At 42.0% G+C, this 25,201-nt stretch overlaps 1 protein-coding gene across 2 annotated transcripts in view; it reads left to right on the top strand.

Annotated features, from left to right (window-relative positions):
• UBE3C (ubiquitin protein ligase E3C) overlaps positions 1-25,201 on the top strand; it is a 117,256-nt gene that overhangs the window by 26,576 nt on the left and 65,479 nt on the right. For both annotated transcript variants that reach the window (XM_040643754.1, XM_040643755.1), the window contains exons 3-11: positions 692-766; positions 1,173-1,319; positions 4,929-5,044; positions 5,457-5,614; positions 9,196-9,349; positions 9,989-10,209; positions 10,802-10,956; positions 14,448-14,635; positions 22,601-22,687. In XM_040643754.1, coding sequence (XP_040499688.1) covers positions 692-766; positions 1,173-1,319; positions 4,929-5,044; positions 5,457-5,614; positions 9,196-9,349; positions 9,989-10,209; positions 10,802-10,956; positions 14,448-14,635; positions 22,601-22,687 — 1,301 coding nt within the window. The remainder of the gene's footprint in view (positions 1-691; positions 767-1,172; positions 1,320-4,928; positions 5,045-5,456; positions 5,615-9,195; positions 9,350-9,988; positions 10,210-10,801; positions 10,957-14,447; positions 14,636-22,600; positions 22,688-25,201) is intronic.

Here is a 25,201-nt window from a genome sequence, read left to right as displayed (position 1 = left end):
TAAATAAATAAAATCTTAAAAAAAAAAAAGTCTTACTATGCTGTGAAATGTTGTAACCATTTTGGAAAAGTCTGGTGGTTCCTCAAATGTTAATTCCACTCCTAGGCTTACACCCAAGAGAAATGAAAACCTTTGTCCACACAAAACTTTTACATGAATGTCCACAGCAGCATTATTCATAATAGCCCAATAGCCCAAATGTCTATCAGGTAGTAAATGGATAAGCAAAATGTGAGACATCCATATGGTGAAATAGTAATTGGCCATAAAAAGTAGTGCAGTACTGATACGTGATACAACATGGGTGAACCTTGAAAATACCGTGCCAAGTGAAGAAAGTCAGACACAAAAGGCCACATATTATATGATTCCTGATAAGAAATGTCCAGAATAGGCAGTCCCATACAGACAGAAGTTCGGTTAGTGGTTGCCGGAGATGGGGGGAGCCAGGGCGGGGGTTGAGGAATGAGTGCTAATGGGTACAGGGGGTTTTGGAGTGGGTGAGGAAAGTATTCTAAAATTAGGTCGTGGTGATACTTGAACTTTGTATATTTTAAAAATTGGTAAATGTTACACTTAAAAGTGAATTTTGTGATATGTGAATTCTATAGCTGTTTTTTTTTCTTACATCTTTGCTAGCTTAATATCATTTCACTATGACCAATTATTCCTTCCTCCCTCCATTATGCAGGAGGAAAGGCGAAGATTGAAAAATGCAATAATTATACAGTCATTTATACGAGGCTATAGAGACCGGAAACAGCAAGTAAGTTTGCTTTTAAGCTGAGAAAGAATTAGCCATGCCAGAGCTTATTTTAAATATGGCCTTGGAGTCTTAGAAGTGGAATCTGTTTTGTGGGTATTTTAGTACACCTGTGTAGTGAAAGTTAATGTCGATAATAGTGTTTTCCCCAGTGATTAATTTTAGTAGTTTATATTTACATAAAGATTTATAGATAGGGAAGTTTTGAAGTGATTTTCAAATAGTAAAACAGAAACATGGGCCACAACTAAAGATGGAAGTGTTGGAAGAGTCTTTGGGGGATTGAAGGGTCTTCATTCCAAGTTTTCTGGGTTTCATTTCACCGTTTCGCAAGAACCCCGGTGTACGCTTGGGCTGCCCTGGCTGCGCACCTGCCCGTCCCACTTGGTGTCGTTTGTCTTGCCTCCAGCATGCCATCCAGAGAAGCGCGTTCGATCGCTGCGCCGGTGCCTCGCAGTCGGGCGGCACTTTCTCCATTGCCAGCGGGCCCAACCTTACCCTCCTGGTGAGGCAGCTTCTGTTTTTCTACAAGCAGAACGAAGACTCAAAACGTTTGGTGAGTGTTAGCTACACTTTCACTTATCCTTGTTTGTGTGTTTTCCAGCGTTTTTTTGTTTTTTTTTAACGGGGTCAGATAACCGTCCAGTGTGCCTTTGTGAACGTCCCTCAGCCCGCCATGATAGGTCGTCTTTGTGGTGATGTGCTCTGCCTGGTAGAGGGCGAAATAAATTATCAGTAGGATTTTTTTCCTTCATTTTTTTTATTATGGAAAATTTCAAATATAAGACAAAGTAGAATAATCTATTAAGCCATCTGCCACGTACCCAGGACTCAGTGTCCGTAGTCGTCAACGCCTGTCTCACCCGGAGCCCTCCGTACCTGTGCCTTCCTTCCGTCACTGTGATACAATCCTAAATCTCGTTGCCTGTAATCTGTAAATACTGGAACTCTCTAGCACAGAGGGTCTCACTCTTAAAATATCCCAAATATAACTGTAGGACTGTCAAATTTTATAGGCTTCTGATGTTACCAGTGATGAGAAACAGTGTTGGAAAATACCGATTGGTGCATAGATGAATAAACTTTTTAAAAATGCAGTTTGTTACTTCAGTTTCTCAGGAAATATTAAGAGATTTCTATGTAATTATTAGGTTAAAAATACACTTACTCTTAGGAATTCTTGTTTACTTGTAATAGAAATCTCAAATTACATTAAAAGGTGGTATACAATGAAAAGTCTTCTGTACCACAACTGTACATGCTAGAAAGATCCCCATAAGAAATGTAAAGACAGAAACACTTTATTGCTTATCTGGTGTTTGGCTTTAAAAGCCAACATTCCTTCCTGAGTTGAGCTAGGCTGGAACCTCAAAGAACTTTCCATAAACTAGGGCCAGTCTAGAGAGGCAGTAAAGTGGCTTCATCTGCCCATTCTAGACTTTCCTTAAGTGTAGCCTCTTTCCGGGCTTTCTGTCTGTAGTTCATGGGAAAATGAATCAGAGGAGTACAGTAGCAGGTAATCGGGCTTGCTTTCTGGAACAGTCCGTTGCCGTCTTCGTGTACTCTGGTCCTACAGATTGAGAGATTGCTAAGGGACACCAACATGTGGGTGCACCCCTTTCCTCTGGAGAGCTGCTCCTGCCCTGCTCATGTGTCAGGGTTGGTCCGCGGTCCGAACACGGCTGCTTTAGCGGCCATTCACACACAGCTTGGGGCTGAATGTACCTTTGCCGCCAGCCCTTAAGCAAAACAAAGCAAAGTGTTCCTTTGTGGATTCTGAAACCCTACACAGAATTAAATGTCATCAACCTGGCTAATAGAAGAAAAGTGAACTTGAATGTGTATTCAGTTTGCAAACAAAAATGCAAGAACAACGAATTAATTGTGTGGGGAAAGAGGCCCTTTGCCCCAGTCTTCCATGCTCCCTGATTCTCCCCCCAGGAGTAAGCATGAAGCCACTTTTGTGTTTTTCTAAGATGCTCCGTGCAAAGCTAGGTATATATGGCTGTGTCTCCTGCATTTTCTCCCTTAATTATTTTTTATTATTATGACTTTAAATTAGGGTCTCTGCTAAAATAGTGTACTCGGATTATATTGAATTATTCTGGGGTTCGTAATTGCCTTACTTTTGTTCTTGACAAAGTTGCCCTCCACTTTGGACAGTACTGTAAAACGTCTAATTGTCTAGTATAATTGTCCACGATCAAAGATGCCAGCTAGTCTGTGCTCAGCTTCCCTGGAGTTAGTCTTGAATTCCAGGAAATTCTCGTGTCATTGTCTTGGGAAAGTCATTTGCCTTGCTTCAGCTTTACATCCTCCCTCCTGATTCCAGTACCTTTTTGCTTTCCTGGTTGACGTCCTCATTTTATTGTTACAGAGCCTCAGTTGACTTCCCGAGAAAGGATGAGTAAGGTGTTTTTAAAACTTTACTCATCTGCATTTAGTAAATAGTAACAACAAAAAATTAGGCAAAGTAAGTGTTTATCATACAACTTTTTGGATGTTGTTGGTATGTTTGTCCAGGTTGTGAAATACAGTATCAAAACACAGTCCACGATTGCCTGGGGGTGCAGTCGTTTAAGCGTCTGACTCTTGGTTTTGACTCAGGTTGTGATCTCAGGATGGTGAGATCAAGCCCGGTGTCGGGCTCCGTGCTCAGCCCAGAGTCTGCTTGAGATTCTCTCTCCCTCCCGCTCCGCTCCTCCTCTTGCACTCTCTCCTCTCTCTCTTTCTGTCTCTCTCAAATAAATAAATAAATAAATTTATTAATTAATAAAATCTTCAAAACACAGTCCAGAGAATGTTTAAGTAAAGTATCACTACTGCTTTGAGGTTTTTTTTTTTATTTCATAAGCAACTTGAAACATAATTACTTGGTTAATATGTTGATGGCCTTATTCTTGAAGTTCCTACAGTTGCCCTTTAGACTTTTATGTTTAGTTATTGTATCTGCTATTTTTATTTGTTAAGATGGCATGCAATGTAGAATGAACTACATGTCAGAGTACAGAAAGTATTGTATCCTGTTGGTTCCTGAGAAAAAACGGACGGGGTAGCTCCAAACACCTCAAGAAGAAAGCTTGTGTGTAGGAAAATTTGTATTTGGTATGGGTCACAGAGTTATTTCCACCCAACCTAGGACCTATTGTAATTTGTTTTATAAAACGCTTTTGCATTTTAGTATTTTGTCTGATAACATTTTATATGAAAGAAGTACGTCTGTCAGAGAAGAAATTCCTGAAAGATAACAGGCAAAGAAAGAATGTGGCACGTTTGTAAGTAGCCACACTTAAGAGGCTTTCTTAATTTTAACTAGCTCTAAATGGGTCTTATGAAATGAACAAATAACAGTCAGTTTTACAAATACATAGTACAGAAGGTAGAAGAGATTCCTTGTTAAGTATTGAGTTTTCAAAGTCATTTATGGAAGCTACGTCCATAGCAGGTAGGCCTCCTGGGTAGAAGTTAGAAATCTTACCCAACATTTGTAGAATTCACTGCCCCGTCATTGTGTCCAGGAGAACGGGGCGTCTGGTCACTCTGGCACATCCTTGCCTTTTTTTTCCCCAACTCTACTGAGGCAAAGTTGGCAAATAAAATTTTAAGATATTTAAAGGGTACGCATGGTGATTTGACATATGTCAGCGTTATGAAAGGATCTGTCTCGTCTCTCTCGCCTCACATACTACGTACCTTAGCTTTTACTGGGCGTAGTGGAACCGTATGATCCTCCTTCATACCAGAATTTCATGGAGTTAGGGAAGGGGAGTATCCAAAAGGAAAGGGGCTGGAGACACAAAGGCAAAAGGTAAAAAGAAGAAACAGATATCCTTGTGTACCTTACGATTAATATTGTATTTCTCACGTATTTTCACTATGGATTGCTGGTTTTTGCAAATGAGCTGTTTTTCCGATTTAGATGGGTTTTAAGTGTAATTTGTTTTAATAATAAATTTAGTGATTTATCTTAATATTGATGTGCTGTTTTAAGATAGAAAATCCAAGACATGTGGTATATACTACAAAATAAAGCCTGATTTAGAAGATAAACTTTTTATCATCTTTTGATTAAGTATCTGTTTACCACGTAAGGAAATTTGGAGTGTTATGTACTGTAAAACTGAGCTTTTTATGGATTGGGAGTGACCTGCATGTTCTGTTTCAGATATGGATGTGCCAGAGCTTAATTAAACACAGCTCTCTGTTTGTCCGGCAGTTGGATGGATCTGAGAGGCTTACATGTTTACTTCAGTTAAAGAGGTTGATGAGCCTCTGTTGCAGGTAAATCCCATCAAGTCATCAGCTTCTCACAGGTGTGCAAAGTCCTGAAGCGCTCTTTGAAGGAGTTAATAAGCACTTTTAGGGGGATGCATGGATTGTAACACTTGTCACACTACATTTGTGGTCTTTGATTTTCCTCGTCTGTTTCTCCCTCTGTGATTGTGCATTTTCATCTGTACAAACCCAGTGCCAGCATGCTGTTTGGCACTTAAAAAGTGATCCAGAGGAAGTGTGGGGGACAGACTGGGTGGTGATTGCCCTGTGTGTCCTTGAGTCATGCCTGTTTTCAGAGACCTCTGGTACTAGAACAGAGTGGCTCAAACACCACAGTGAAGGAGAGTCATTTGCGGGAGCTTGGGATGACATTTGCCATCCAGTAAGTATGTAAATACGTTTTGTTCTGTTTTTACAGGTTATTGCAAAACTGTAATGATGACAGTTTGAATGTTGCACTTCCAATGAGGATGCTTGAGGTGTTTTCATCTGAGAACACTTACTTGCCTGTGTTACGAGACGCTAGCTATGTGGTGTCCATCATTGAACAGATTTTGCACTACATGATTCAGAATGGTAGGTAGCAGGTGGGGTCGGGGCTGCGCGTAGGCACACGTGCCCTAAACACCCGGAATGATTGTGACAGGGCACTACCGAGGGGCGCGCCTGCTGGGGGCACGAGTGCCGACCCTTGTCCTCAGCTCTTCCCACCCTAAACACTTGGAAATGTGGCCCACTCTTTAAATTTTCCTGTTGCTTGAAAATGAAGCAAATGAATGCGTGCTTCCAGAAACTGTTGTGGGTGCTTCGCTTACACGTCCCTGCAGCATCCAGTCCTCCCACAGATGAGCCAGCAGCCGTGTCCCAAGCTGGTAGAGCGGTAGTGCCGCAAGTATGAGACACATGTCAGCATGATCTCAGTCTTCACATCAGTTCAGCAGAGGAGAGGAAGAGATGGAGTCTGAGTTTTCTTGCTGACTGCGTGTTAAAGCTTTTATGCATTGACACTCTTCTGATAATGACAGCATTGTGTAAGGTATAATAACCTGGATCCGAGCTTCCTCTGAGGACACATTAGTGACTATGAAATACATAGGATTTCTAAAACTTTTGTGATGAATTAAGCAGTGTAAAACAAAAATTTAGAAATCTGACTGCCAGTTATCTCACAGCTGGAAGTCAAACACTGGAGGGCTTGGACTTCAGAAGTATTAGCGTTAAAAAAAATGTATGTTATTGGTCATAAGAGGGGCTATAGGTGGTTCTGGAAGGCAGAAGTCACTGGTAAAACCAAAAATAAATTTCCTTTTGTTTTCCAGAGGTGATGGACTAATCTAGGCTAAACCTAGCTAATTTAATCCTCAGTACTAAAACTAAAAATTAAATACGTAAACATCTCAACCTTACCATTTAGCTTAGGTTTAAAAAAAAAAAAAAAAAGAGGGGGCGCCTGGGTGGGTCAGTCAGTGAAGCGTCTGCCTTCGGCTCAGGTCATGATCCCGGGGTCCTGGGATCGAGCCCTGCATCAGGCTCCCTGCTCAGCGGGGGTCTGCTTCTCTGCCCTTCTCCTAGATGTGCATGCACGTGCGCGCGCTCTCGCTCTCAAATAAATAAAATCTTCTTTAAAAAAATGGAAACCTACTTAGTTTGTTGAAAAATTAGGGAGTCAACTAGAGTTAAATTGAAACCTGTGGGATTTGATCTTTTAAAAAAACCAAGTAATGGTAATTAGAAATCATCCCTTGTATCAGTTGATGCGTTATTGTGTCTATCGACTTAAGGCTAAGCAATCCCTGAGAATTTTTACTTGTCTTGTTTTCTAAAAGTGTAAAGAACATAACTAAGAAATGCATTATTTTGAAATGTGTCTAGAAGTAGAAAGTGTGTCACAATCCTGGGGTGAAACTGCTGCTTCTGGCACCTTCTGTGGGGACACGCGGTGATGCCATCAGGTGATGCCACAGCTCGGTGCGGTGCTCGGGGCTCCCCGCGGCACGTGTGGCTGCTGTCTGTCGCATGCGCCGTTTGCTACTGACTGTGCTCCCTGTGCTGTGCTTTCATCCCTGTGACTTACGTCACTGGACGTTTGTTCCTCTTCGTTCCGTTCACGTGGTTCCCCGGCATTAGGAGTCTGTGCAGTTGGGCACTGTTCACGGATTATAGTTTGTATCGTTATACATGATGTTCTGTGACTTAATGTGGAGTTCCCTGACGAACGCAGCAGAACTTTGTCCTCCAGCCATGCTGTCTGGTAATCTGTTCAGTACCTACCGAGACTGACGCTCACATATTAATGGTATAACATTTTAAAATTTTCTTGACGTGGTATTTTTTAAAAATCTTGATGTATTCCCTATGCTGTCTTTTTTAATTTTATTTTTATTTTTAAATCTCCATGACTTTCTTATTTTATGGGTGGAAGTTAGTACCTCTTAGTCCCCCTCATCTGTCCCACCCACTCCCATCTTCTCATAGCAGAGGACATTCAGGCTTCTCTGTCGAGTTCCGCTAGTGATCAAAATAGAGGAGGTTGGAGTGGGAGTTACAGATAGGCCTAAGCGTGAGCACTGAGCAGTCAGTGTTTAGTGGTCCTGACTCGAGGGCACATTGTGGTGTCTGTCTGATCAGATGGGGGCTCCCAGTTGTGGGGTAATGGTGATAGGGGTGGAAGCCGGCCCTGCGGGTGGTGAAAGGCAGAACAAAAGGATAGAAATTTATTGAATCCACCTCAGGGTGCAGAGGCTGGGCTGTCTGCCTGGAGGCAATGGGTGGGGGCTGTTTGTAAAGGGGGAAGGTGAGGAGGTCTGGGGACACATGGAATTTTCTCCCTTTTTTGGTAACTGCCTGGTTGTAAGTAGCCCATTGGTCAGTTAGGGCCTGTGGGTATTTCGAGGTATGTCGCCTGATGGACCTGTCTGTGTTCAGCCAGGGCCTTGTGCCCTCATCAAGTTTCCATTGCTCAAACCTGTTGCCTAAAAGCGGCCTCTTCATAAATTTGTGTAGGACTGTTTTCATAAAGTAAACCAAATGGATTGTGTTTTTAATGTGCGCTACCAAATGTGTCTGGACAATAATGAGACGTTCACAAACTGCACCTGAAGATTGCTCTTACCCCTTTATGGAGAGGGGCAAGTATATTTAAGAGACTGTAGGATTCGGATCATCGGTGGTGCCAGAGTTGGTGTTCACTGCACACCCCGCGGTCCCATCCAAAGCTTAGTCAGGTCAGGGAAGTCGTGCTTCAGCTTGAATTCCCTGGTGCCCGTATTGTGGTCTCCAAAGCCATCATTTCCTCTAGAAGGAACTGAAGAAAGCCCTGGAGAAAAGGCTGGTGGGTGCCGGGTCCTGGCTCCTGGAGGCCAGGACAGGTGAGTCTGGAGATGCTCCCCGTGAGCCGAGGCGCTCAGGCCTGCCCAGAGCCGGGACGGTGGGGGAGTCCACGAGGGTAACCGCTGCGGTAGCTTGCAGTGTGCAGTGTGTCAATGAGCTTAAGTCCGTGAGTTCAACAGGCTTTTTAAAACCGCAGAACTGGTTAAATTCTCGGAGGGTGCTTAAGAGGCAAATGAAAGCCATCACAATATATGGACCGTACCTGGATCCTGATTCAAGCAAACTAGTTAAATAAGATTTATAGCAAGAGAGAGTTGGAGACTGGAGCACTGACTAGATGCTTGCGATAGCAAGGAATTGTTGTTAATTTATTTTAGCTGTCATAATGGTATTTTTAAGAAAAATAAAGTTCTTTGATGACACACTGAAATAATATATTTTATACTTGCTTCCCAATGAATGGAGGAGTGGGTGATGGGTACATGGAGTTTATATACCATTTCAGGCTACTTATGTTTTAACTTTTCCTTAATAAAAAAGTTGAAGGGGCTCCCAGCTGGCTCAGTCGGTAGAGCATGTGACTCCTGATCTTGAGGTCATGAATTCAAGCCCTACATTGGGTGTAGAGATTACTTTAAAAAATTAATAAACTTCAAAAAGGGGGGGCATTGTCTATTTAACTAGTAACATTTAACAAAAAAGGAAAGTTGAAGAAGAATTAAATTTGGACCTATGGGGATTTATAAAAAGCATTTAAAAATTGACACATTTTTCCTCATTATGATTAAGGTAGCAAATTTTAAATATGTGTTTTTCCTTTCTTTTAGGGTATTATAGATCTCTCTATTTGTTAATTAACAGCAAGCTTCCATCAAGTATTGAATATTCTGATTTATCTCGAGTTCCTATAGCAAACATTTTGCTAGAGAATGTTGTGAAACCATTGCACTTTACTTACAACTCCTGCCCAGAGGGAGCAAGGTGAGGATGGGATACTTACTGATTCTGTAGGTTCACAGGTTCTGTATCTAACAATAACTTTTACATGGATGCTATTTTATGTATAGACTTCAAAGTCAGATTTTTACTTTATTAATGTGACTCAGTTTAAAGACGTTTTCTGTTTCATGGGGTGCCTGGGTGGCTCAGCCGTTAAGCGTCTGCCTTCAGCTCAGGTCATGATCCCAGGGTCTTGATATCGAGCCCCGCATCGGGCTCCTGCTCTGTGGGGAGCCTGCTTCTTCCTCTCCCACTCCCCCTGCTTGTGTTCCCTCTCTCGCTGGCTGTCCCTCTCTGTCAAATAAATAAAATCTTTAAAAAATTTTTTTTTAAAAAAGAAAGAAAAAGTTTTCTATTTCTGTTTGGCCTGTACCCTAATATAAATTTATAATTCTGATGATCTGGTTATTTTCCTGTCTTCGAGTAGCTAATGAAAGGTATGAAAACATGGCAGAGTTTTCTCAATAGGGAAGGTACAAGATCCGTTAATTTCAAGGCAATTTTGTTGATACTGAATGCTTAACTTCAGTTAATTTAGAAAAGAATATTTTGTAAGTTAGTTTTAATCAGTGATTTTATGAACAATATGTTTTGATTAAAGCTCCCGTTTTTCTTTTTCAGGCAACAAGTTTTTAGGGCCTTCACTGAGGAGTTGTTGGCAGCACCTTTTACAGATCAGATTTTTCACTTCATCATTCCAGCCTTAGCGGATGCACACACTGTTTTCCCTTATGAGCCCTTCCTGAGTGCACTGTTGCTACTGGAGAGCAGGTGCTCCAGGACAAGCAGTGGGGCACCGTGGCTCTTCTTCTTTGTCTTAACTGTTGGCAAGCATTACCTGGGTATGACATACAGGGCGGGTTTCACCTGAGCTCACACATACGCAGTACTAGCAGAAGGAAGTCAAGAGAAGGGAATCCAGTGCAGGCACATGTTGTTAGGGCGGCCTCTGGGGAAGCGTGTATTTGTTGAAGGTCTGTGTCCGAGACAGGGTCCCTGGGGAAAAGTTTCTAGGCACATACAGTCGGATGCAGGGACGCCTGTCTGGCTCCCATCAGTGGAGCGGGCGACTCTTAATCTCCAGGTTGTGAGTTCGAGCCCCACCTTGGGTGTAGAGATTACTGTGAAAGGGGGGGGGGGCCTGATTCAGATACATGGTACAAGGCCACACAGATTCAAAAGAATTTTAAAGTCGAATGGGAGAACTCCTGTGAGTGCAGGGGTATCATCCCCATTTATGCCGAACTTCTAATGTGTGCCTGCTCTAGAATTATGGCATCTTTCTCGATATATTTTCATACATCTGTACATGAATTGTTAGAATTCTGATAATAAGCTGTGGTCAGAAATGTCTCTCTGAATATAAGAAAAATGATGCCTGAGTTTTCAGTTTCTGTTCGATCCCTCCTAATGAAATGTTACTGTTTTACAAAGGGACCCTCTCTGAGGAAGGACTGCTGGTGTATTTACGGGTGCTCCAGACCTTTCTGTCTCAGCTTCCAGTTTCACCTGCCGGTACAAGCTGTCAGGATTCGGCCAGTGACTCGGAAGATGAGGGCGAAGAGGCAGACAAGCAGCCGAGCGCTCCGGTAACTCCGGGGACCCGGGGGTCAGCCAGCGGGTGACACTGCACATCATCCCATCTGATTTTGAGGTCACTTTTCACTTTGTGACCATCCTTATTTTTAACTCTATAAGTGGTACATTAAAGCGTTCTTGTCGTAAAGCATTCAGACTGCAGATGAAGTCCCTTCCCCTCCACGGCCACCCTGCTCTTTCCAGAGAGGACCGTCCTGGCGACTGGGGATCGGGGTGTTCTTCCACACCTTCTCCTGCCCATCCACAGACGTACATGTGGGGATACGTAGTTGTGTGGGTTTTTATGCAGAGTAGGTCATGCTGTATACTAATTTAATTGTTACTTGGGACATTTTCCTAGAAGTGAAATTGTTGGGTTAAAAGGCTAATCAGTTCCTAGTTCTCAGGAAGGGCACTTACTGTGTGCCAAGCACTGTTCTATTTTTAAGAATTTTTTTATAGCAGCTTTATTGAGATATACTTTACCATAAAATTCGCCCTTTTAAAGTGATGTACAGTTCAGTGATTTCTCGGTATACTCGCCTACCTGCAGCCACCACCACTTGGGTAGAGCGTAGTCTGCACAGAAACCCGCTCCTGTCAGCAGCCACGCCCTCCCCTTCTCCCTGCCTCAAAGGGAAGAAAGGTTAAGTTCCTCCTTACCCTAGCTTGTGGACACCAAGTAATGTCTCCTGTTAATTTTTGGCAGTTTTGTAGATGACAAGTGTTACGATTTATTTGAAGATGAATTTTGAATTTATTGTCACATATAATCTCTGTGGTCCCCTTTCTCCCATTGCTCACCCAGCATGGTTTGCTGTGTTTGTTCAAGGAATAAAAAGCTTTGTATTATACACACACACAATTTGTGTGTCTTCAGTGATACATCTGCTGCTTTTTCTTTTAATTACACAATTGAAATAATTTGAGATATGACTGTCATTGGTTTAACTATTTTTTTGTTAGGAAATTTCACATTGATTAATACTCAGTCCAATCCCAGGAAGAGTACTCCAGAGGGCTCAGGTTTTCCAGAGAAAATAAATCTTTAGGATCTTATGAAGTGAAGGGATGTGTTAGCACTGTGCCTTCCGATACAAATAGCTTCATTAGCAGAGATGAAAAAAGTCATAACGGTAAAAGAAAACAGATGAGTCATTGCCCCTTATAGCTAAGGGAAGGGGTAATTACAAAGGGGCAAAAGTGAGTGTTTTGGTGGAAGCTGGAAGTCTTGCATCTGTCAGAATTCAGAACTGCACACAAAAATGTTAATTTTTTATATAGTAAAAAGATATGTGGGATTCTGTAGATGGAATGTAGATAAAACTTTTTTGTTTTTAGAAGACACTTCTTTAATGCTTAATTACTTCTAGAGAAGCTGTGAAATTAAACTGTACACAGTACAGTTTGTATGCACGTGAAGCCGAGGCTCTGGGTTGCGTCTGCTGGAGAGATGCTAGGAAATCCGTCCTCACTGTGGACACAAACACAAGAGCAGAACATGAGACGCAGGAAACAGAGAAGAACACTCAGGCTCACTTGCTTGTGGTTACTCTTCTGCAACATATAAAAAGTGCAGCTCGTCTCCCTCCCTGTTTATCTTATTTTATTTTTTTCCTCTCCCTTCCCCTATGTTCATCTGTTTTGTTTCTTAAATTCCACATGAGTGAAGTCATATGACATAAGAGACTCTTTTTTTTTTTTTAAAGATTTTATTTATTTATTTGACAGAGAGAGAGAGACAGCTAGTGAGAGAGGGAACACCAGCAGGGGGAGTGGGAGAGGAAGAAGCAGGCTCCCAGCGGACGAGCCTGATGCGGGGCTCGATGCCAGGACTCCGGGATCACGCCCTGAGCTGAAGGCAAAAGCTCAACGACTGAGCCACCCAGGGGCCCCAAGAGACTCTTAACTCTAGGAAACAAACGGAGGGCTGCTGTTGGGATGGAGGTGGGGGGTGGGGTAACTGGGTGATGGGCACTGAGGAGGGCACGTGATGGAATGAGCACTGGGTGTTGTATAAGACTGATGAACCACAGACCTGTACCCCTGAAACAGATAATACACTGTATGTTAACTAAATTGAATTTAAATTACAAAAAATGTTTTTAAAAGCCCATAAGACTATAGATGAATATGGCTTAGAACTTTTATTTTGAAGTTTCTAAATGTAAGGCTTTGACGTGTGAGCCATTTCATGGGCTAGGCATCCCATAGTCATTAAATTTTTTTTTGACAAACTCCAAAAAAAAAAAAGTACAACTTAATTTTGTTACTTTTATTTGTGGGAAGTTTTAGTCCACTTTATTTTTCTTCCTTAATATACAAGGGTTTCAAGGTCTGTGTTACTAGAATTATGTGACTTAGTACTTTTGATTCTCTTTTTCATTTTTTTCTATTTTTCCCTTGCATTATTTATTATCTCTCCCCTCCTGTGCACATTTGGGTTCAGAACCAGTGACCCAGTTGTAGGCCGGGTGCTCGGCAGATCTGACTCAGACTCTCACTTTCTGGCCGGCTCTCTTGACGGCTGCTTAGGTACCGCCTTCTCCTTCCTGTGGCGATTGTGTAGAGTCTAGTTCGACTGCGGCTTTTCCAGTCAGATTTCACTGTTTATCAGCTCCGAGGTTTCTGTATCATCAGCTATTGTTGGTGTGTACTTTACTTTAAGTATGTACACTACAAAACTAGTGCCACTGTGCCTTTTCCTAACTCCTTCTATTAGGGGCATCCTCTTTACAGGTTCAAGTTTGGCAGACAGGATTTACTGCTTTTATCTCAAGAAATGTTTTATTTGGTAGATTATTATAAATTACATAAATTATATCCATTTAAGTTTCCAAACAGTGCAGTCAGCAGCACCCAGTGTTGCGTTTAGATATTCATATTTATAGGTACTTGGATATATACGTGCGTATATGAAAAAAGTATGTATCTTTGGTTAGTACCCCAAATAAGTAAATGCACAGTGTCTTCGTTCAGGTTTTATTCAGTGAATCAGATCTTTAGAGAGATTAAGATATAAAATATCTCTCATTTGATTTTTAAAAAATAAATTATATAATATTAGGACTATTTTTGCTTAAGCTGTAATCTCCCAAATAATTTAAAATGGAAATTCTGCTAGATGATGATATATTCCTACACATGTATGCTTAGTACAGTGGTATCTAAAAATATGAAATTAGTTTTTCTTACAATGTCAATACTGAAATATTGTCATATCAGTAGCCAAAAACTGAGTATTTACAGTTCCTGTGGTCTTCTGCTGGATAAAATTGGTGCCTAATAGAGATAGTGACTGTGGAACTCTAGAGAATTTCCTGTGACTTTAATGGATGCATTTGGAGAGATACTGATTTGTCCATTGTAATGTGGGTAACTTTTAGATAATGCCTATCTCGTATTTTCACTTGAAGCAAAATCAGATTTCGTGCGTGTAGCGTAGAGGGTCATTCCTAATAAAACGTCGTTCACTCAGGGCAGCGTATCTGTTGTGTTTTAGGAGGATGGTAGACTGTCGGTCCCGTACATCACAGAGGAGTGTCTGAAGAAGCTGGACACGAAGCAGCAGACCAATGCCCTGCTGAACCTGGTGTGGAGGGACTCCGCCAGCGAGGAGGCCTTCACTCTGATGGCATCCATCGGCCACACGCTTATGGTGCAGCACCGGATGGTGGTGCCCAAAGTCAGGCAAGTGTCGTGGGCGCTGCGTGAGCCTTCCCCCCGTGCTTCGTTTCGGCCTTCCTTGGGACCGGTTTCACCTGCTGTTTTCTGATAGAATGTGTATGATGGAGGGTTCAGCTGTTCAAGCATTTCATGGAGAATAAAAGTTGGTTTTTCTTTCCTAAACTGACCGATACTGTTTGAATCCATTTTCCTGGCCTGTCATGTATCAAGTGAAATAAACTCATTTTTTTAGAGTATCTTGGAAATGAGAGTGGAGTTTAGTCCTAGCCACCTTTTTAAACATTGGACTCATGCCTGTGTTATAGAACCAATGTGTTACATATCTTTGAGGCTTTCCCACAGCACTCTTTTTATCAGATCGCCCTCGACGGTTTACTCTGGCACTCTGAAATTTTTGCTTTTCACAACTTTGAAATAAACTTTGAAAGGGACAAAACAAAACATACGAGTTAGAATGTGGCTTATTTGTACTGAGGTAAGTAAGTGTGACTGTAATGCTAAACTATTTTTCCTCTCTAGTTTGAGTAATAGTTCACTGGTTTCTTGAGAATTTGAGAAATATTTAACAGAGTACAGCGCAAAGATAGTAGTGGTTCTGGGAGGAACAAAGGGGCTGACGTTACGTAGGCAACCTGCCGAAAGGTGCTGTCTCTTGATAATGTAGGTCGTGTGTTGTGTCGGATGGTTTATGTCCCTAAAGAATCCTCTTCTGTTTTTATAAAATGCTGTCCTAGAACATGAAAAGAGCTGTTGGTTTGGTTAGGAAAGCATTCTTTGAAACGAACTGTATGCAGAGAGCACACCCCTAGCTGAAACCCCCTTGTAAACACTCACACAGCCACTAATGAGGTCCCGTCTTAGCGCCCTGGTGTTTATTGCTGTTGGAGGAAGTAAGATGTCAGTGAGACTGGGACCCCTCGATTAGGTAATTAGCTCTCTGTTGGCTAATTGCATTCGGGCAGGATGTGAGATCTCAGGATCATCGCGGCTCAGGGAGGACACTTGGCTTTATTGTAGCACAAAGTCCATCACTTCGGATAGTAATTCCTGGAGTTAAATGCATCACTGCCCTGGTCTGAGGTTCACTGGTGAACTGTTTCCAAAAGGTGTTTAATGGGTAAAGGAGCTTTATATGGAACCTTGATTTTATGAGTACTGCACCTACTTCCTCTAAGAAACTACTCTAGGAATTTTATTTATGGCTTAAATCTATTAGGGTTTAAGTAGCTAGAATGTTTTTCATAGCTCAGAAAAGCAAGTAGGCTTACTTCCACTGTGGTAGATTTTCACTGCTTTCAAGTTTGTTTGTTTCAAGGTATTTAAAAGATGATTAATAAATTCTAGGGCTGAGGACTCCCTGTCAGCGCCCCTGGGCTCATACAACTCCCTCTTACTTTCATGGTTGGGATTTGCAATTTTATTGAAATAGAAGAAATTTGCAATTTCTTCTTCTTTTTCCTTTTTTTTTTTTTTTTTTCCTTAAGATTCATTTATTTTAGTGGGGGACACGGAGCACAGAGCATGGCTTGACTGGGCTCAATCCCAGGACCCTGAGATCATGACCTGAGCCCAAATCATGAGTCAGGCGCTCAACCGACTGAGCCACCCAGGCGCCTCTGCACTTTTAATTTCTCTTTAACATTGTCAGGATGTATAAAGGAACATGGAGACCCTTTTTACATTGATATGGAAAGATTTCCGAGATACACGTTTAAGTGAAAAAAGGAAGCTTTAGTACAATGTGAATAATAACCTACTTTTGTGTCAGAATGGTGGAAAAAGTAGGAATGTATGTTTGTATTTCCATAAAAAGTCTTGGACACGTACACAGGAAATTCATAGAACTGATTATTCACATGTCTGGCTGTGCTGGGGAGGTCAAGAGTGGAGGAGAGTGTGGACTTCTCACTGTATTTTTTTTAATGATTTTTATTTATTTGAGAGAGAAAGCATGAGTGAGGGGAGGGGCAAAGGGAGAAGCAGACCCCCTGAGGAGCACTTGATCCCAAGACTCCGCGATGGTGACCAGAGCTGAAGTCAGATGCTCAACTGGCTGAGCCACCCAGGAGCCCTTCAGTGTATGTTTTTTGATATGGTTTTGAGTTTCAGATCATGTGAAGTACTTAAATTGGAAAAAAATAAGTAATAAATGAGTTGCCAGCTCCTTTTATCAGAGAAAATTTGTAAATCTTGCCATTAGACTTGGGACTCTGAATAAATATTTGGATATACATTTATTTTTTCCTTACAGAAACATATTCACTATTTTTGCTATGAATAAATGCTACATGGTTGTATTGTGAGAGGAAGAACAAGAAGGTCGTGTCCCAGTATCCACAGAACTAAATCCAGAAAGGTGGGCACTTACACGGACACGTGAGGGCGGCCAGTGTCCAGCGAGTGCTGAGCTTTAACCCTGGCTGACTTAGAATCCAAGTTGGCAGATAGTAGGTTAGTGTGTCATTGGATGGGTTTGTGCTGTTCAGAAGTGTTACACGTAGAGCTGAGGACTGTGCCCTTCCGTTTCCCCTGCCGCTGGTCACGTCTCACCCTGCTCTGCCGGGCCGGGGGCACCCCACAGGCCCGCCAGCAAGCCTGGCCCTCCGTGGCCTTCCTCTTCGCAAACCTCCTTCACCTGTTACCTTTGCAGACGCGGTTCTCATGAATTTCCCTTTGCTTTGGGCTTCTCTTTCTGTTTCCTCCATGAGCTCCTCTTTGTCTCTGTGTTTCAGTGTTGCCTCAACTTCCTTGACGTCTTTTCCCTTCAGTTTCTTTGTTTTTTTCTGCTCAGTTGATTCTCTGGGTGATAGAAGTGGCTTCAACCACTTTCTGGATCTCTAGACTCCTGTTCAGCTGCTTAACAGGGGCTATCCCCCGACCCCTTACATACTGCCTGAGATTGAGTTCAGCATCTTTCCCCAAAACCTGGGGGTTACGCTGGGGGAACCCCTAGTGAAATGTGGCTACTTCACTTTAAGTTAATTACAATTAAACGAAAGTACAAACCTAGTTTTTTGGCCACGCACCTTGCCACATTTCAAGTGCATAGTGGTCACGTGTGGCTGGCCGGTGGCCGCCATATTAGATGGCACAGCGTAGACCATTCCCAGCATCACAGAAAGTTCTGTTGGACGGAGTGGCTGTAGAGTTCAGGCTTAGATTCGTTCCTTTCTTGGTGATTACCACATGCGTTCAGTCACTGTGATATGTGAGTGCTATGTTCTTATGCTCTAATTTTGCCAGACACGTATCCCTGTTACTCTCCTACTCAGATATCTGCCAGTGCATCCCCTTTGCTTTCAGGAAAAAATTCATGTTTTGTAGTTTATTGATTTGTTCTGTATCCTTCATTTATCAAGTGTTTGGTTACCTCTCTGCCCCAACTGTGCTCACACTGGCTTTCTGCCTCCCCTGTGTTTCAGGCCTGTCCCCTTTGGCCTCTGCTAGACCCTGTCCAAAATGCATCTTCCCACCTTGTCTTATCTTTCTTGGCTTATTTGTCTGTTAGATTCATGCTAGGTTATCATCTGTCAGAGGCCTTCCCGAGTTGCACACTGAGATTTCACCTGTAATTCCAACTTGTAGTGACATTTTCATTTTATGGCAGGTACTTCCTGTTAGTGCTAATGTCAGGAGTGGGGCTTACGGTCCGGGTGCTGGACGGACTTGTTCTTGGTGCTCAGCTCTTCTGTTGCATGGACTTCTAAAACCTTTGAAATGGAATTTTAAAAGGTAGTGTTTTAGGGATCACAGAGATTGGTATTATAATTTGCCTGTGGTTTTCTTGAAAATACATCCAATCACAAGGCCTCACAGACAGTTTTATTGCAACATGTGCTTCATTTTTCTACCAAAAACTAATAGAATGAGCCAGCTTAATTGTATTTTGTGTTGTGAATCGTGGTTCAGAGAATCACGTGCCTGGCAGCGCGTGGCTGCTGTCCTGTTCTCTGAGCGCTGTCAAGTGCGCATGGTAATGGACACTCTTTAGGTCTGGTTCACAAGGTCACGTCTAATAATTTGAGGCAGCGTGAGTACGCACGTGACTTCACTGGGGAAAACACAGATTCGTGTTGTGTTTTGTATTGCAGATTATACAGCTCATGTGTTTGTAAACAAATTTTTATAATTTCTTTTGAAAATATTGAGGCTGGATACCTACAGAGAGAAATTTACTTTTTACCCGTGATTTCATGCTTGTTTTATTATCAATGATATTTTCAGTACATTTGATACATTTAATTTGCTTTTGATTCATGTTAGAATGTTCTATGATAGAGGCCAAATAAGATTTTGAGCTTTTAAACATTTGAATACATAATGATTTTATTATTTAATCTATTTTGAAGTCATATATAGATTATAAACTAATTGATAATCATTGTTAGACACATCAAATTAATAAGTGGTCTTGATTTGGTCAAACTTAGCAATAAGTGAGTTTTGAAACTTCGAAGAATTTTCTAAACATTTATGAGTGACACAAGTAAACTTGGAAGAAGCACGTATGCTGCCTACATTGACCTTACGTGTACTTTTAAGAGTGGTAGTAAGAAAGTAAGGAAAGCATCCAACGGAATGAATGCTGCTTTCCCCATTTGAGTGAAACTGTAGTATGAGGGAAAGTTCAGTTTTAAATAAAAGCAGTCGTCTGGAGGAGGTGAACTATCTGTGTAATCTGGTTGTGGGTTTTCGTGCTAGATCGTTGACCGGACAGAGCTGTGTGTCTGGACCTTCTCTTAGTTCTCAGTGTGTTTGTGAAGAGAAATTCTTTGACAAGTTGCCTCAAACTGAAATACGTCTTAAATTTTTTGTACTAATAAAGGAAATTTAGAATGTATTTTTAATCTTACCTGAAAGATGTGTGTGTGTATTCTAAGAGTGCTCTTGTCAGACAAGTGATTCTTTGGGCAGGAGAACACAGAGTATCAGGTCTGTGCTCTGTGCTACAGGGAAGCATGGTCTTTGGGTGGCTGACCTGTCGCGTTTCCTTTACCTGGGACGCCTTCACGGTGTCTGGAACGCCTCTCCTGCCTGCATGTGCGCTGTATCCTCCGCTGTGTTCCCGTTAGTGACTTTGATAGTCCCTGCGGACAGCTGGCCTGAATTTATGACTCGAGTCGAAAACGTTGCCCTTTACTAAGTAACTCACAGCGTTATCGCAGCTGAATAACCTATCCCAGTATACATAAAGAACAGTTACTCCTTTACCTTTTAGCAAGAAAGCTCCAAACTAAATAACCTTCAGTAGTTTATAAAAATGTTTAATAATTTGTGTTATTTTTGCCTATTGAATGATTAATTTAGGAAATACAATTGTTTCAAAGTTAACTTGAAATACGACTTTTGAAATATGTAACCATTGAAATGGTGTTTCGGAAATAAACACATACACACACACATATACGGAAAGAGGGTAATTATAATCTTAAGGGGAAAGCTGTGTTGTAAGAGAGTATACTGGGAGAACCCATTTCTGTTTGTGTCCACATAGTATCTGGGGGATTTATTTCTGGGCATTAAGTCTGGTTATTTCTGGGAAGATGGGATGAAATGTTGCTGACGCTCTTAGATCATATCGTTGTGTTGCTCTTAAGAAAAAAGAGCAAAGGAGACACACATCGAAAACATGTACTTTCTCAGATTTTTTAAGTGCTAAGTTTTAGTATTTATATGTAACACAATTTTAAGGAATCTTGTTTCTATCAGTAAAATTACACTAGATAATTCATTTTTTTTAAAGAACTCAAGTTTCTTGATTGAAGAGAAATAAGGCAAGCAAATATTATCTTCTAGAATTCTTTTGTGTTTTTCATAGCTTTCCTCTCTCTGTTTTACCTGTGGTTGTTTGGACATCCTTCATAGTACATAAAGGTCTATAAAGGCAGGAAAGTCAGATTTAACCCTCTCTGCGTGTTAGGTGTGTGGCCAGCATTCTAAGTATCTCAGAGATGGGCACACAGTCCTGTCTTCCAGTACAGCTCAAGTGTGCAACAGGGGCATCCTTTTGTTTTGGGAAGTGGAAAGTTTAGGTGGGAATTTCCTAGACATTAATGACAGGGATTCAGCGTGTTGGAGAGCATGGGGTTTACATTTCTCTAACTACTTTTGAGACTCACCCGGTTGAGCTTTCTTATGAATGAGGGTCGTGTTGTTCCTACTTTGTGCCAGCACAACCCATGACAGACCTAACCCACTCCTTGAATCATCATGTGTCTGAGCTACAGCCCCTTCGTGTCCTGAGGAGCACAGACTGCTTGTGGCCTCCGTGGCATTGCAGAGCTGGGGGACGGAGTGATGTAAGAGACTCTTCATGGCCAGGGTTTCAGGATTCCCAGTCAACTCCACACACTCTTTCCTGCTGTCTCTTGTTTGTAAATGACTGTGCTTTTATGACCATTTGGACATCTCAGAATGCACCACCCTAAAATGAGATTGGATTTTTTAAAACCAGTCCTCCATAATCCCTGTTGTGTACTCAGAAAATGCCAATACTGAAGAAGGTATCTGATATTCTGGATTGAATGCAGACAAAGACTTGAATAATCAGTTTTGAGATACTTGTGTTGATAAGTGACTTCCTGTCTAAACTGTTCATTTAAATTAATTCACTCCTCGTAAAATGTAGTCTGTTACGGATCCTATACATTCCATTCTCCGTAAGAGTTACAGTAGCTATGACAATTACGTGTGTGGAGAGCTGCGGGTGCACACTGTGGGGTGTTTTTACTGGGACCGTCCGGCCGTTGATGGCTGTTTCTTAGGCAGAGAAGTGTGGCCTCAGGGGCCTGTGGCCACACCACTGAGGAGACAGAAGAACCGCCTGGGACTCAGGAGCCCGTGCTGCTTCTCGCCGCAGGCCGGCTTTGCACCTTGGGGGTAGGAGCCAGGCTCTGAACTCTCTTCCACCGTGAAGATCAGCGATTCGGTGTTCGCTCCGGCATCCCACAGAAAGTATATGAGACCAAGTGATTTGCAGATTTTATCTGCACGTTTTCATTCCGGATCATTCCTAACACACCCTCTGGTTGCACTCATGTTTTCCTACTATCCTAAACCTTTTTTACTGTGGTTTAGTCTCATAAGTTTGAAGTTTAATTTTTGACTTGTACACTTATAAAAATGTTTTATGCAGGTTTTTGTTCTGATGATAACACTGTGATGAAAAGTATATCCTATTACAAAAATGCAGTATACCACACAGAGTTAAAGTTAAACTTCTACCCTTCTTTTTTAAAGATTTATTTATTTAATTTGAGAGAGCGAGGCAGAGCGCAGGGGGGAGGGCAGAGAGCATCTCAAGCAGATTCACACTGAGCACGGAGCCTGAGACCATGACCCGAGCTGGAACCAAGAGTTGGGAGCTCAGCTGACCGCACCCCCCAGACGCCCCTAAACTTCTACCCTTTATCCACACAGAGTTTTAGTCTTTTTAATCAAATTGATATTATACAGGAGGGTTTTTAAAAACCTTTAAAATATACTTTTAGATCTGAATTCTGTTTGAGATGCTAAACATTAAAAAACACATTTTTATCTGTTTCAAGAATGGTGACTTAAAATTAAGTATTTAAAAATTTTTAAATGTATGATTAGTAATAATACTAGTACCACATAATATTATAGCATATTAATATAATACGTACCCAGAAGGTGAACAAACTCAGCTCGCGCTTTAGAGCAGCTCGTCTCTTTCTCTTGGGGTGGACCTCGTGGCCCCAGCTCAGGACTGTCGAGCTCTAGAACCGCGCACGTGGCCTGATGCCTTCCGGTGCTCACGGTGCAGGAATGTTTCCCACTTACCCCAGCAAGCAGGCTGGTGCAGGAAGCATGCTGTTTGTGGAGTTAATACAGACGTTTTCTGGATTGTATACTACCTTCAGTTTATAGCTTTCTTGAATTTTGAAGAAATATGTTGAATGAATATCTGCTTATTCTCACTTATTTTTTCCCCCATTCCCTTTTTAGGCTTCTCTACAGTTTAGCCTTTAATGCCAGGTTTCTGAGACATCTTTGGTTCCTCATCTCTTCTATGACAACACGGATGACCACGGGGTATGTATCACATAGACTTACAGATTGAGCTTATGTACATGGAAAGTGACAACCTAATTAAAAATATCCGAAGACAGTATTTTAAAGTACTACTTACACTTTATGTAGGAAAAATTCTAGATGCTCTCAATTTCATATAAAGAAGAAATTAATGCCTAATTTTACAGTTGTTTTCCTGTATACATTAAGAATATGGCTTTCTCTGGGAGGAAATTTGTTTTTAATATCCTATTCGTTTTTTTAAAACCATATGACTTTCCTACGTTTTTGATAGTGAAAACACGGAGTTAAAGAAAATTTAACCCCATTACAGATATTAAAACATATAAAATATTGTAGAAGTTGGTTTTTGAAACTTTTTATTCACGTAATTTGATTTTTTTTATTTGAACCATTATGTGACTTGAAGTCTGGAATCTTTAATATACATATTTTAATTGAATGAATACTAAACATAGAATTTAATATTCAAACGGCCTTTGTGGTGAGCTGACCTAGCCTCGTGCCTCCTTGACTCTCTCCTCTGTCAGGAGTCCAAGGTTCCTCGTCTCTGCTGTGATAGGAAAAGATGAGCATGTGACTCAGGTAACCAGAGACTAAACTTCCGAAATACAACTAACTGTAGTAGTTATTACAGCGGACTGCAGAGTGTCCAATGAAGGAAAGACACCTCTCAGTTTTAGGGCAAGAGTTGGAAGGGAGTGTCCTTCTGTCTTTTTCTCGGTCTCCCCCTCTCCTCCCTCCCTCTTCCCACTCCGTCCCTCCCTCTCTTTCTTTCTTGACAGGCGGTTGAAAGAATTTCTGGTGCGTGGGGGGGGTGTGTGCGGACTGTGAGCACACGCTGGTGGGGTCTGTGGCATGTCAGATGGTGGCGTGCAGAAAGGACGCTCACACTGCGGGCCTTTGTCTCACGGCCGCTCCTGTGTGGCGGGGGCCGGCATTTGGGTCATCTGCACAGACTCGTCTTACAGTAACAGGGAGTGTCGGTTTGTTAGGGGCATCACTTAGAGCGACCTGCTTGGTTTTCTTCATGTAATGTCCACGCCTCCGAAGTGAGTGATGATGCCACGGCGGCTGCTGACCCTCACAGGGGTGAACTGAGCAGGGAGAGGCGGCAGGGATTGGAGAGAGACCTACAGTGCCCTAATGTCCAGAAAAATTCTTTCACATCCTTACGTTTTCAAATTAAAATGTAAGGTTTTTGTGTATGTTTTGTTTGTTTTTCTGGTGCCTTTCAGCCACTTATGACTATGCCAGCCTTGGCCTGTGACAGGTGTGCTTAGCGAGAAAAATGAGGGATCGTTGGGACAGGAAATTACCGTTGGCCTCAGAGTGTTTCAGCTTAGCAGCAGACACCCTGCCATGGCTGTGCCTGATGGTTGCCTGTTTGTTTATGGCGTTTGTCTCGTGGTAAGGAAATGGAGTCATGGTGTGTGAAAGAAAAATGAGGTATTACTACTTAAACTCTCAGTATTACTTTATAAGTTTGTAAAGTTACACAAAATTTTTTAAACTCTTTATTTCTTAAAAACCAATTTGAGAATTTGGGTTTCATTTGTTTAATTAGAGTCCCTCAAGAAACTTATGATGGGATATATATTAGGGTTGTATTAATACAATGTAAGTTTCTTGAGTTTACTATTGGAATAAGATTTAAAATTGAAATGCTGATTTTTCTGAAACTGGCATTGAGTTAATTTGGAAATAGTTTCATAACAAGACTTAACGCTGGGACTTGTCAGTTGTGGCGAGCGTAACGGTCATCACAGGAGCATGAGAAAATGTGCATTTTCTTGTTGACCCCCTGAGACGTGCTGGTGGCCTGGGTTTAAAAGCCCGGGGTTGTGACCTCCCAGGCTCCGGGGTGACTGAGGTGCGGCTGAAGGTGCAGGAGCAGTCCACGTGGACTGCTGGCTCGTCTTTGCTGCTGGACACCCTGCTTCCAGAGCCTCGCGCGAGCTGGCACGGGCCTTCTTGTCTTTCACTCGGTGCGGACTGTCTTGACTGTGAACTGCCCGTTTCTTGTCACGCTGACACCAGCAGTAAGTAGTACTTACGGTAGTCTAAGTAGTAGTCTTAAAATTCTTTCTCGGCAAGAAATCGTTCAGTAGCAACTTTTGTAGAAGAGAAACTCTCGTGGAAAGGGATGTGGTTGCCACAAACGCAGCATGGGAGCCATGCTGCAGAGGCTGTGTCCGGAGGCGAGGAGTTTACCTGTGGTCTCAGGGATGCTCACGTGCCAGCCTGCTCTCCGAGTTCCGAATCAGTGTCTTTTCCATTACAGTCAATTACCAATTTTGTATTTGCTCATCAGTCTTTGAGACTGACCTGTTTTCAGAGGAACGTTGGAGTCAGTGTTTATGGCAGAAAGAGTGGCCAGCAGAGAATCCAGACACACGTGCGTCCTTTCTGTCTCTGCTGCAGGGGACCACGGCACACATCTGACCCTCCTTGCCAACCACATATTCAGTCATTTAAATGAAAATGATTCATTCCTTTTGTTTGCCTTATGGG

Source organism: Ursus maritimus, unplaced genomic scaffold (assembly GCF_017311325.1).
Source record: "Ursus maritimus isolate PB19 unplaced genomic scaffold, ASM1731132v1 scaffold_3, whole genome shotgun sequence".
NCBI lineage: Eukaryota > Metazoa > Chordata > Mammalia > Carnivora > Ursidae > Ursus > Ursus maritimus.
Note: the sequence above shows the minus strand (reverse complement) of the source record. Positions and strands in the feature narration are given on the sequence as shown.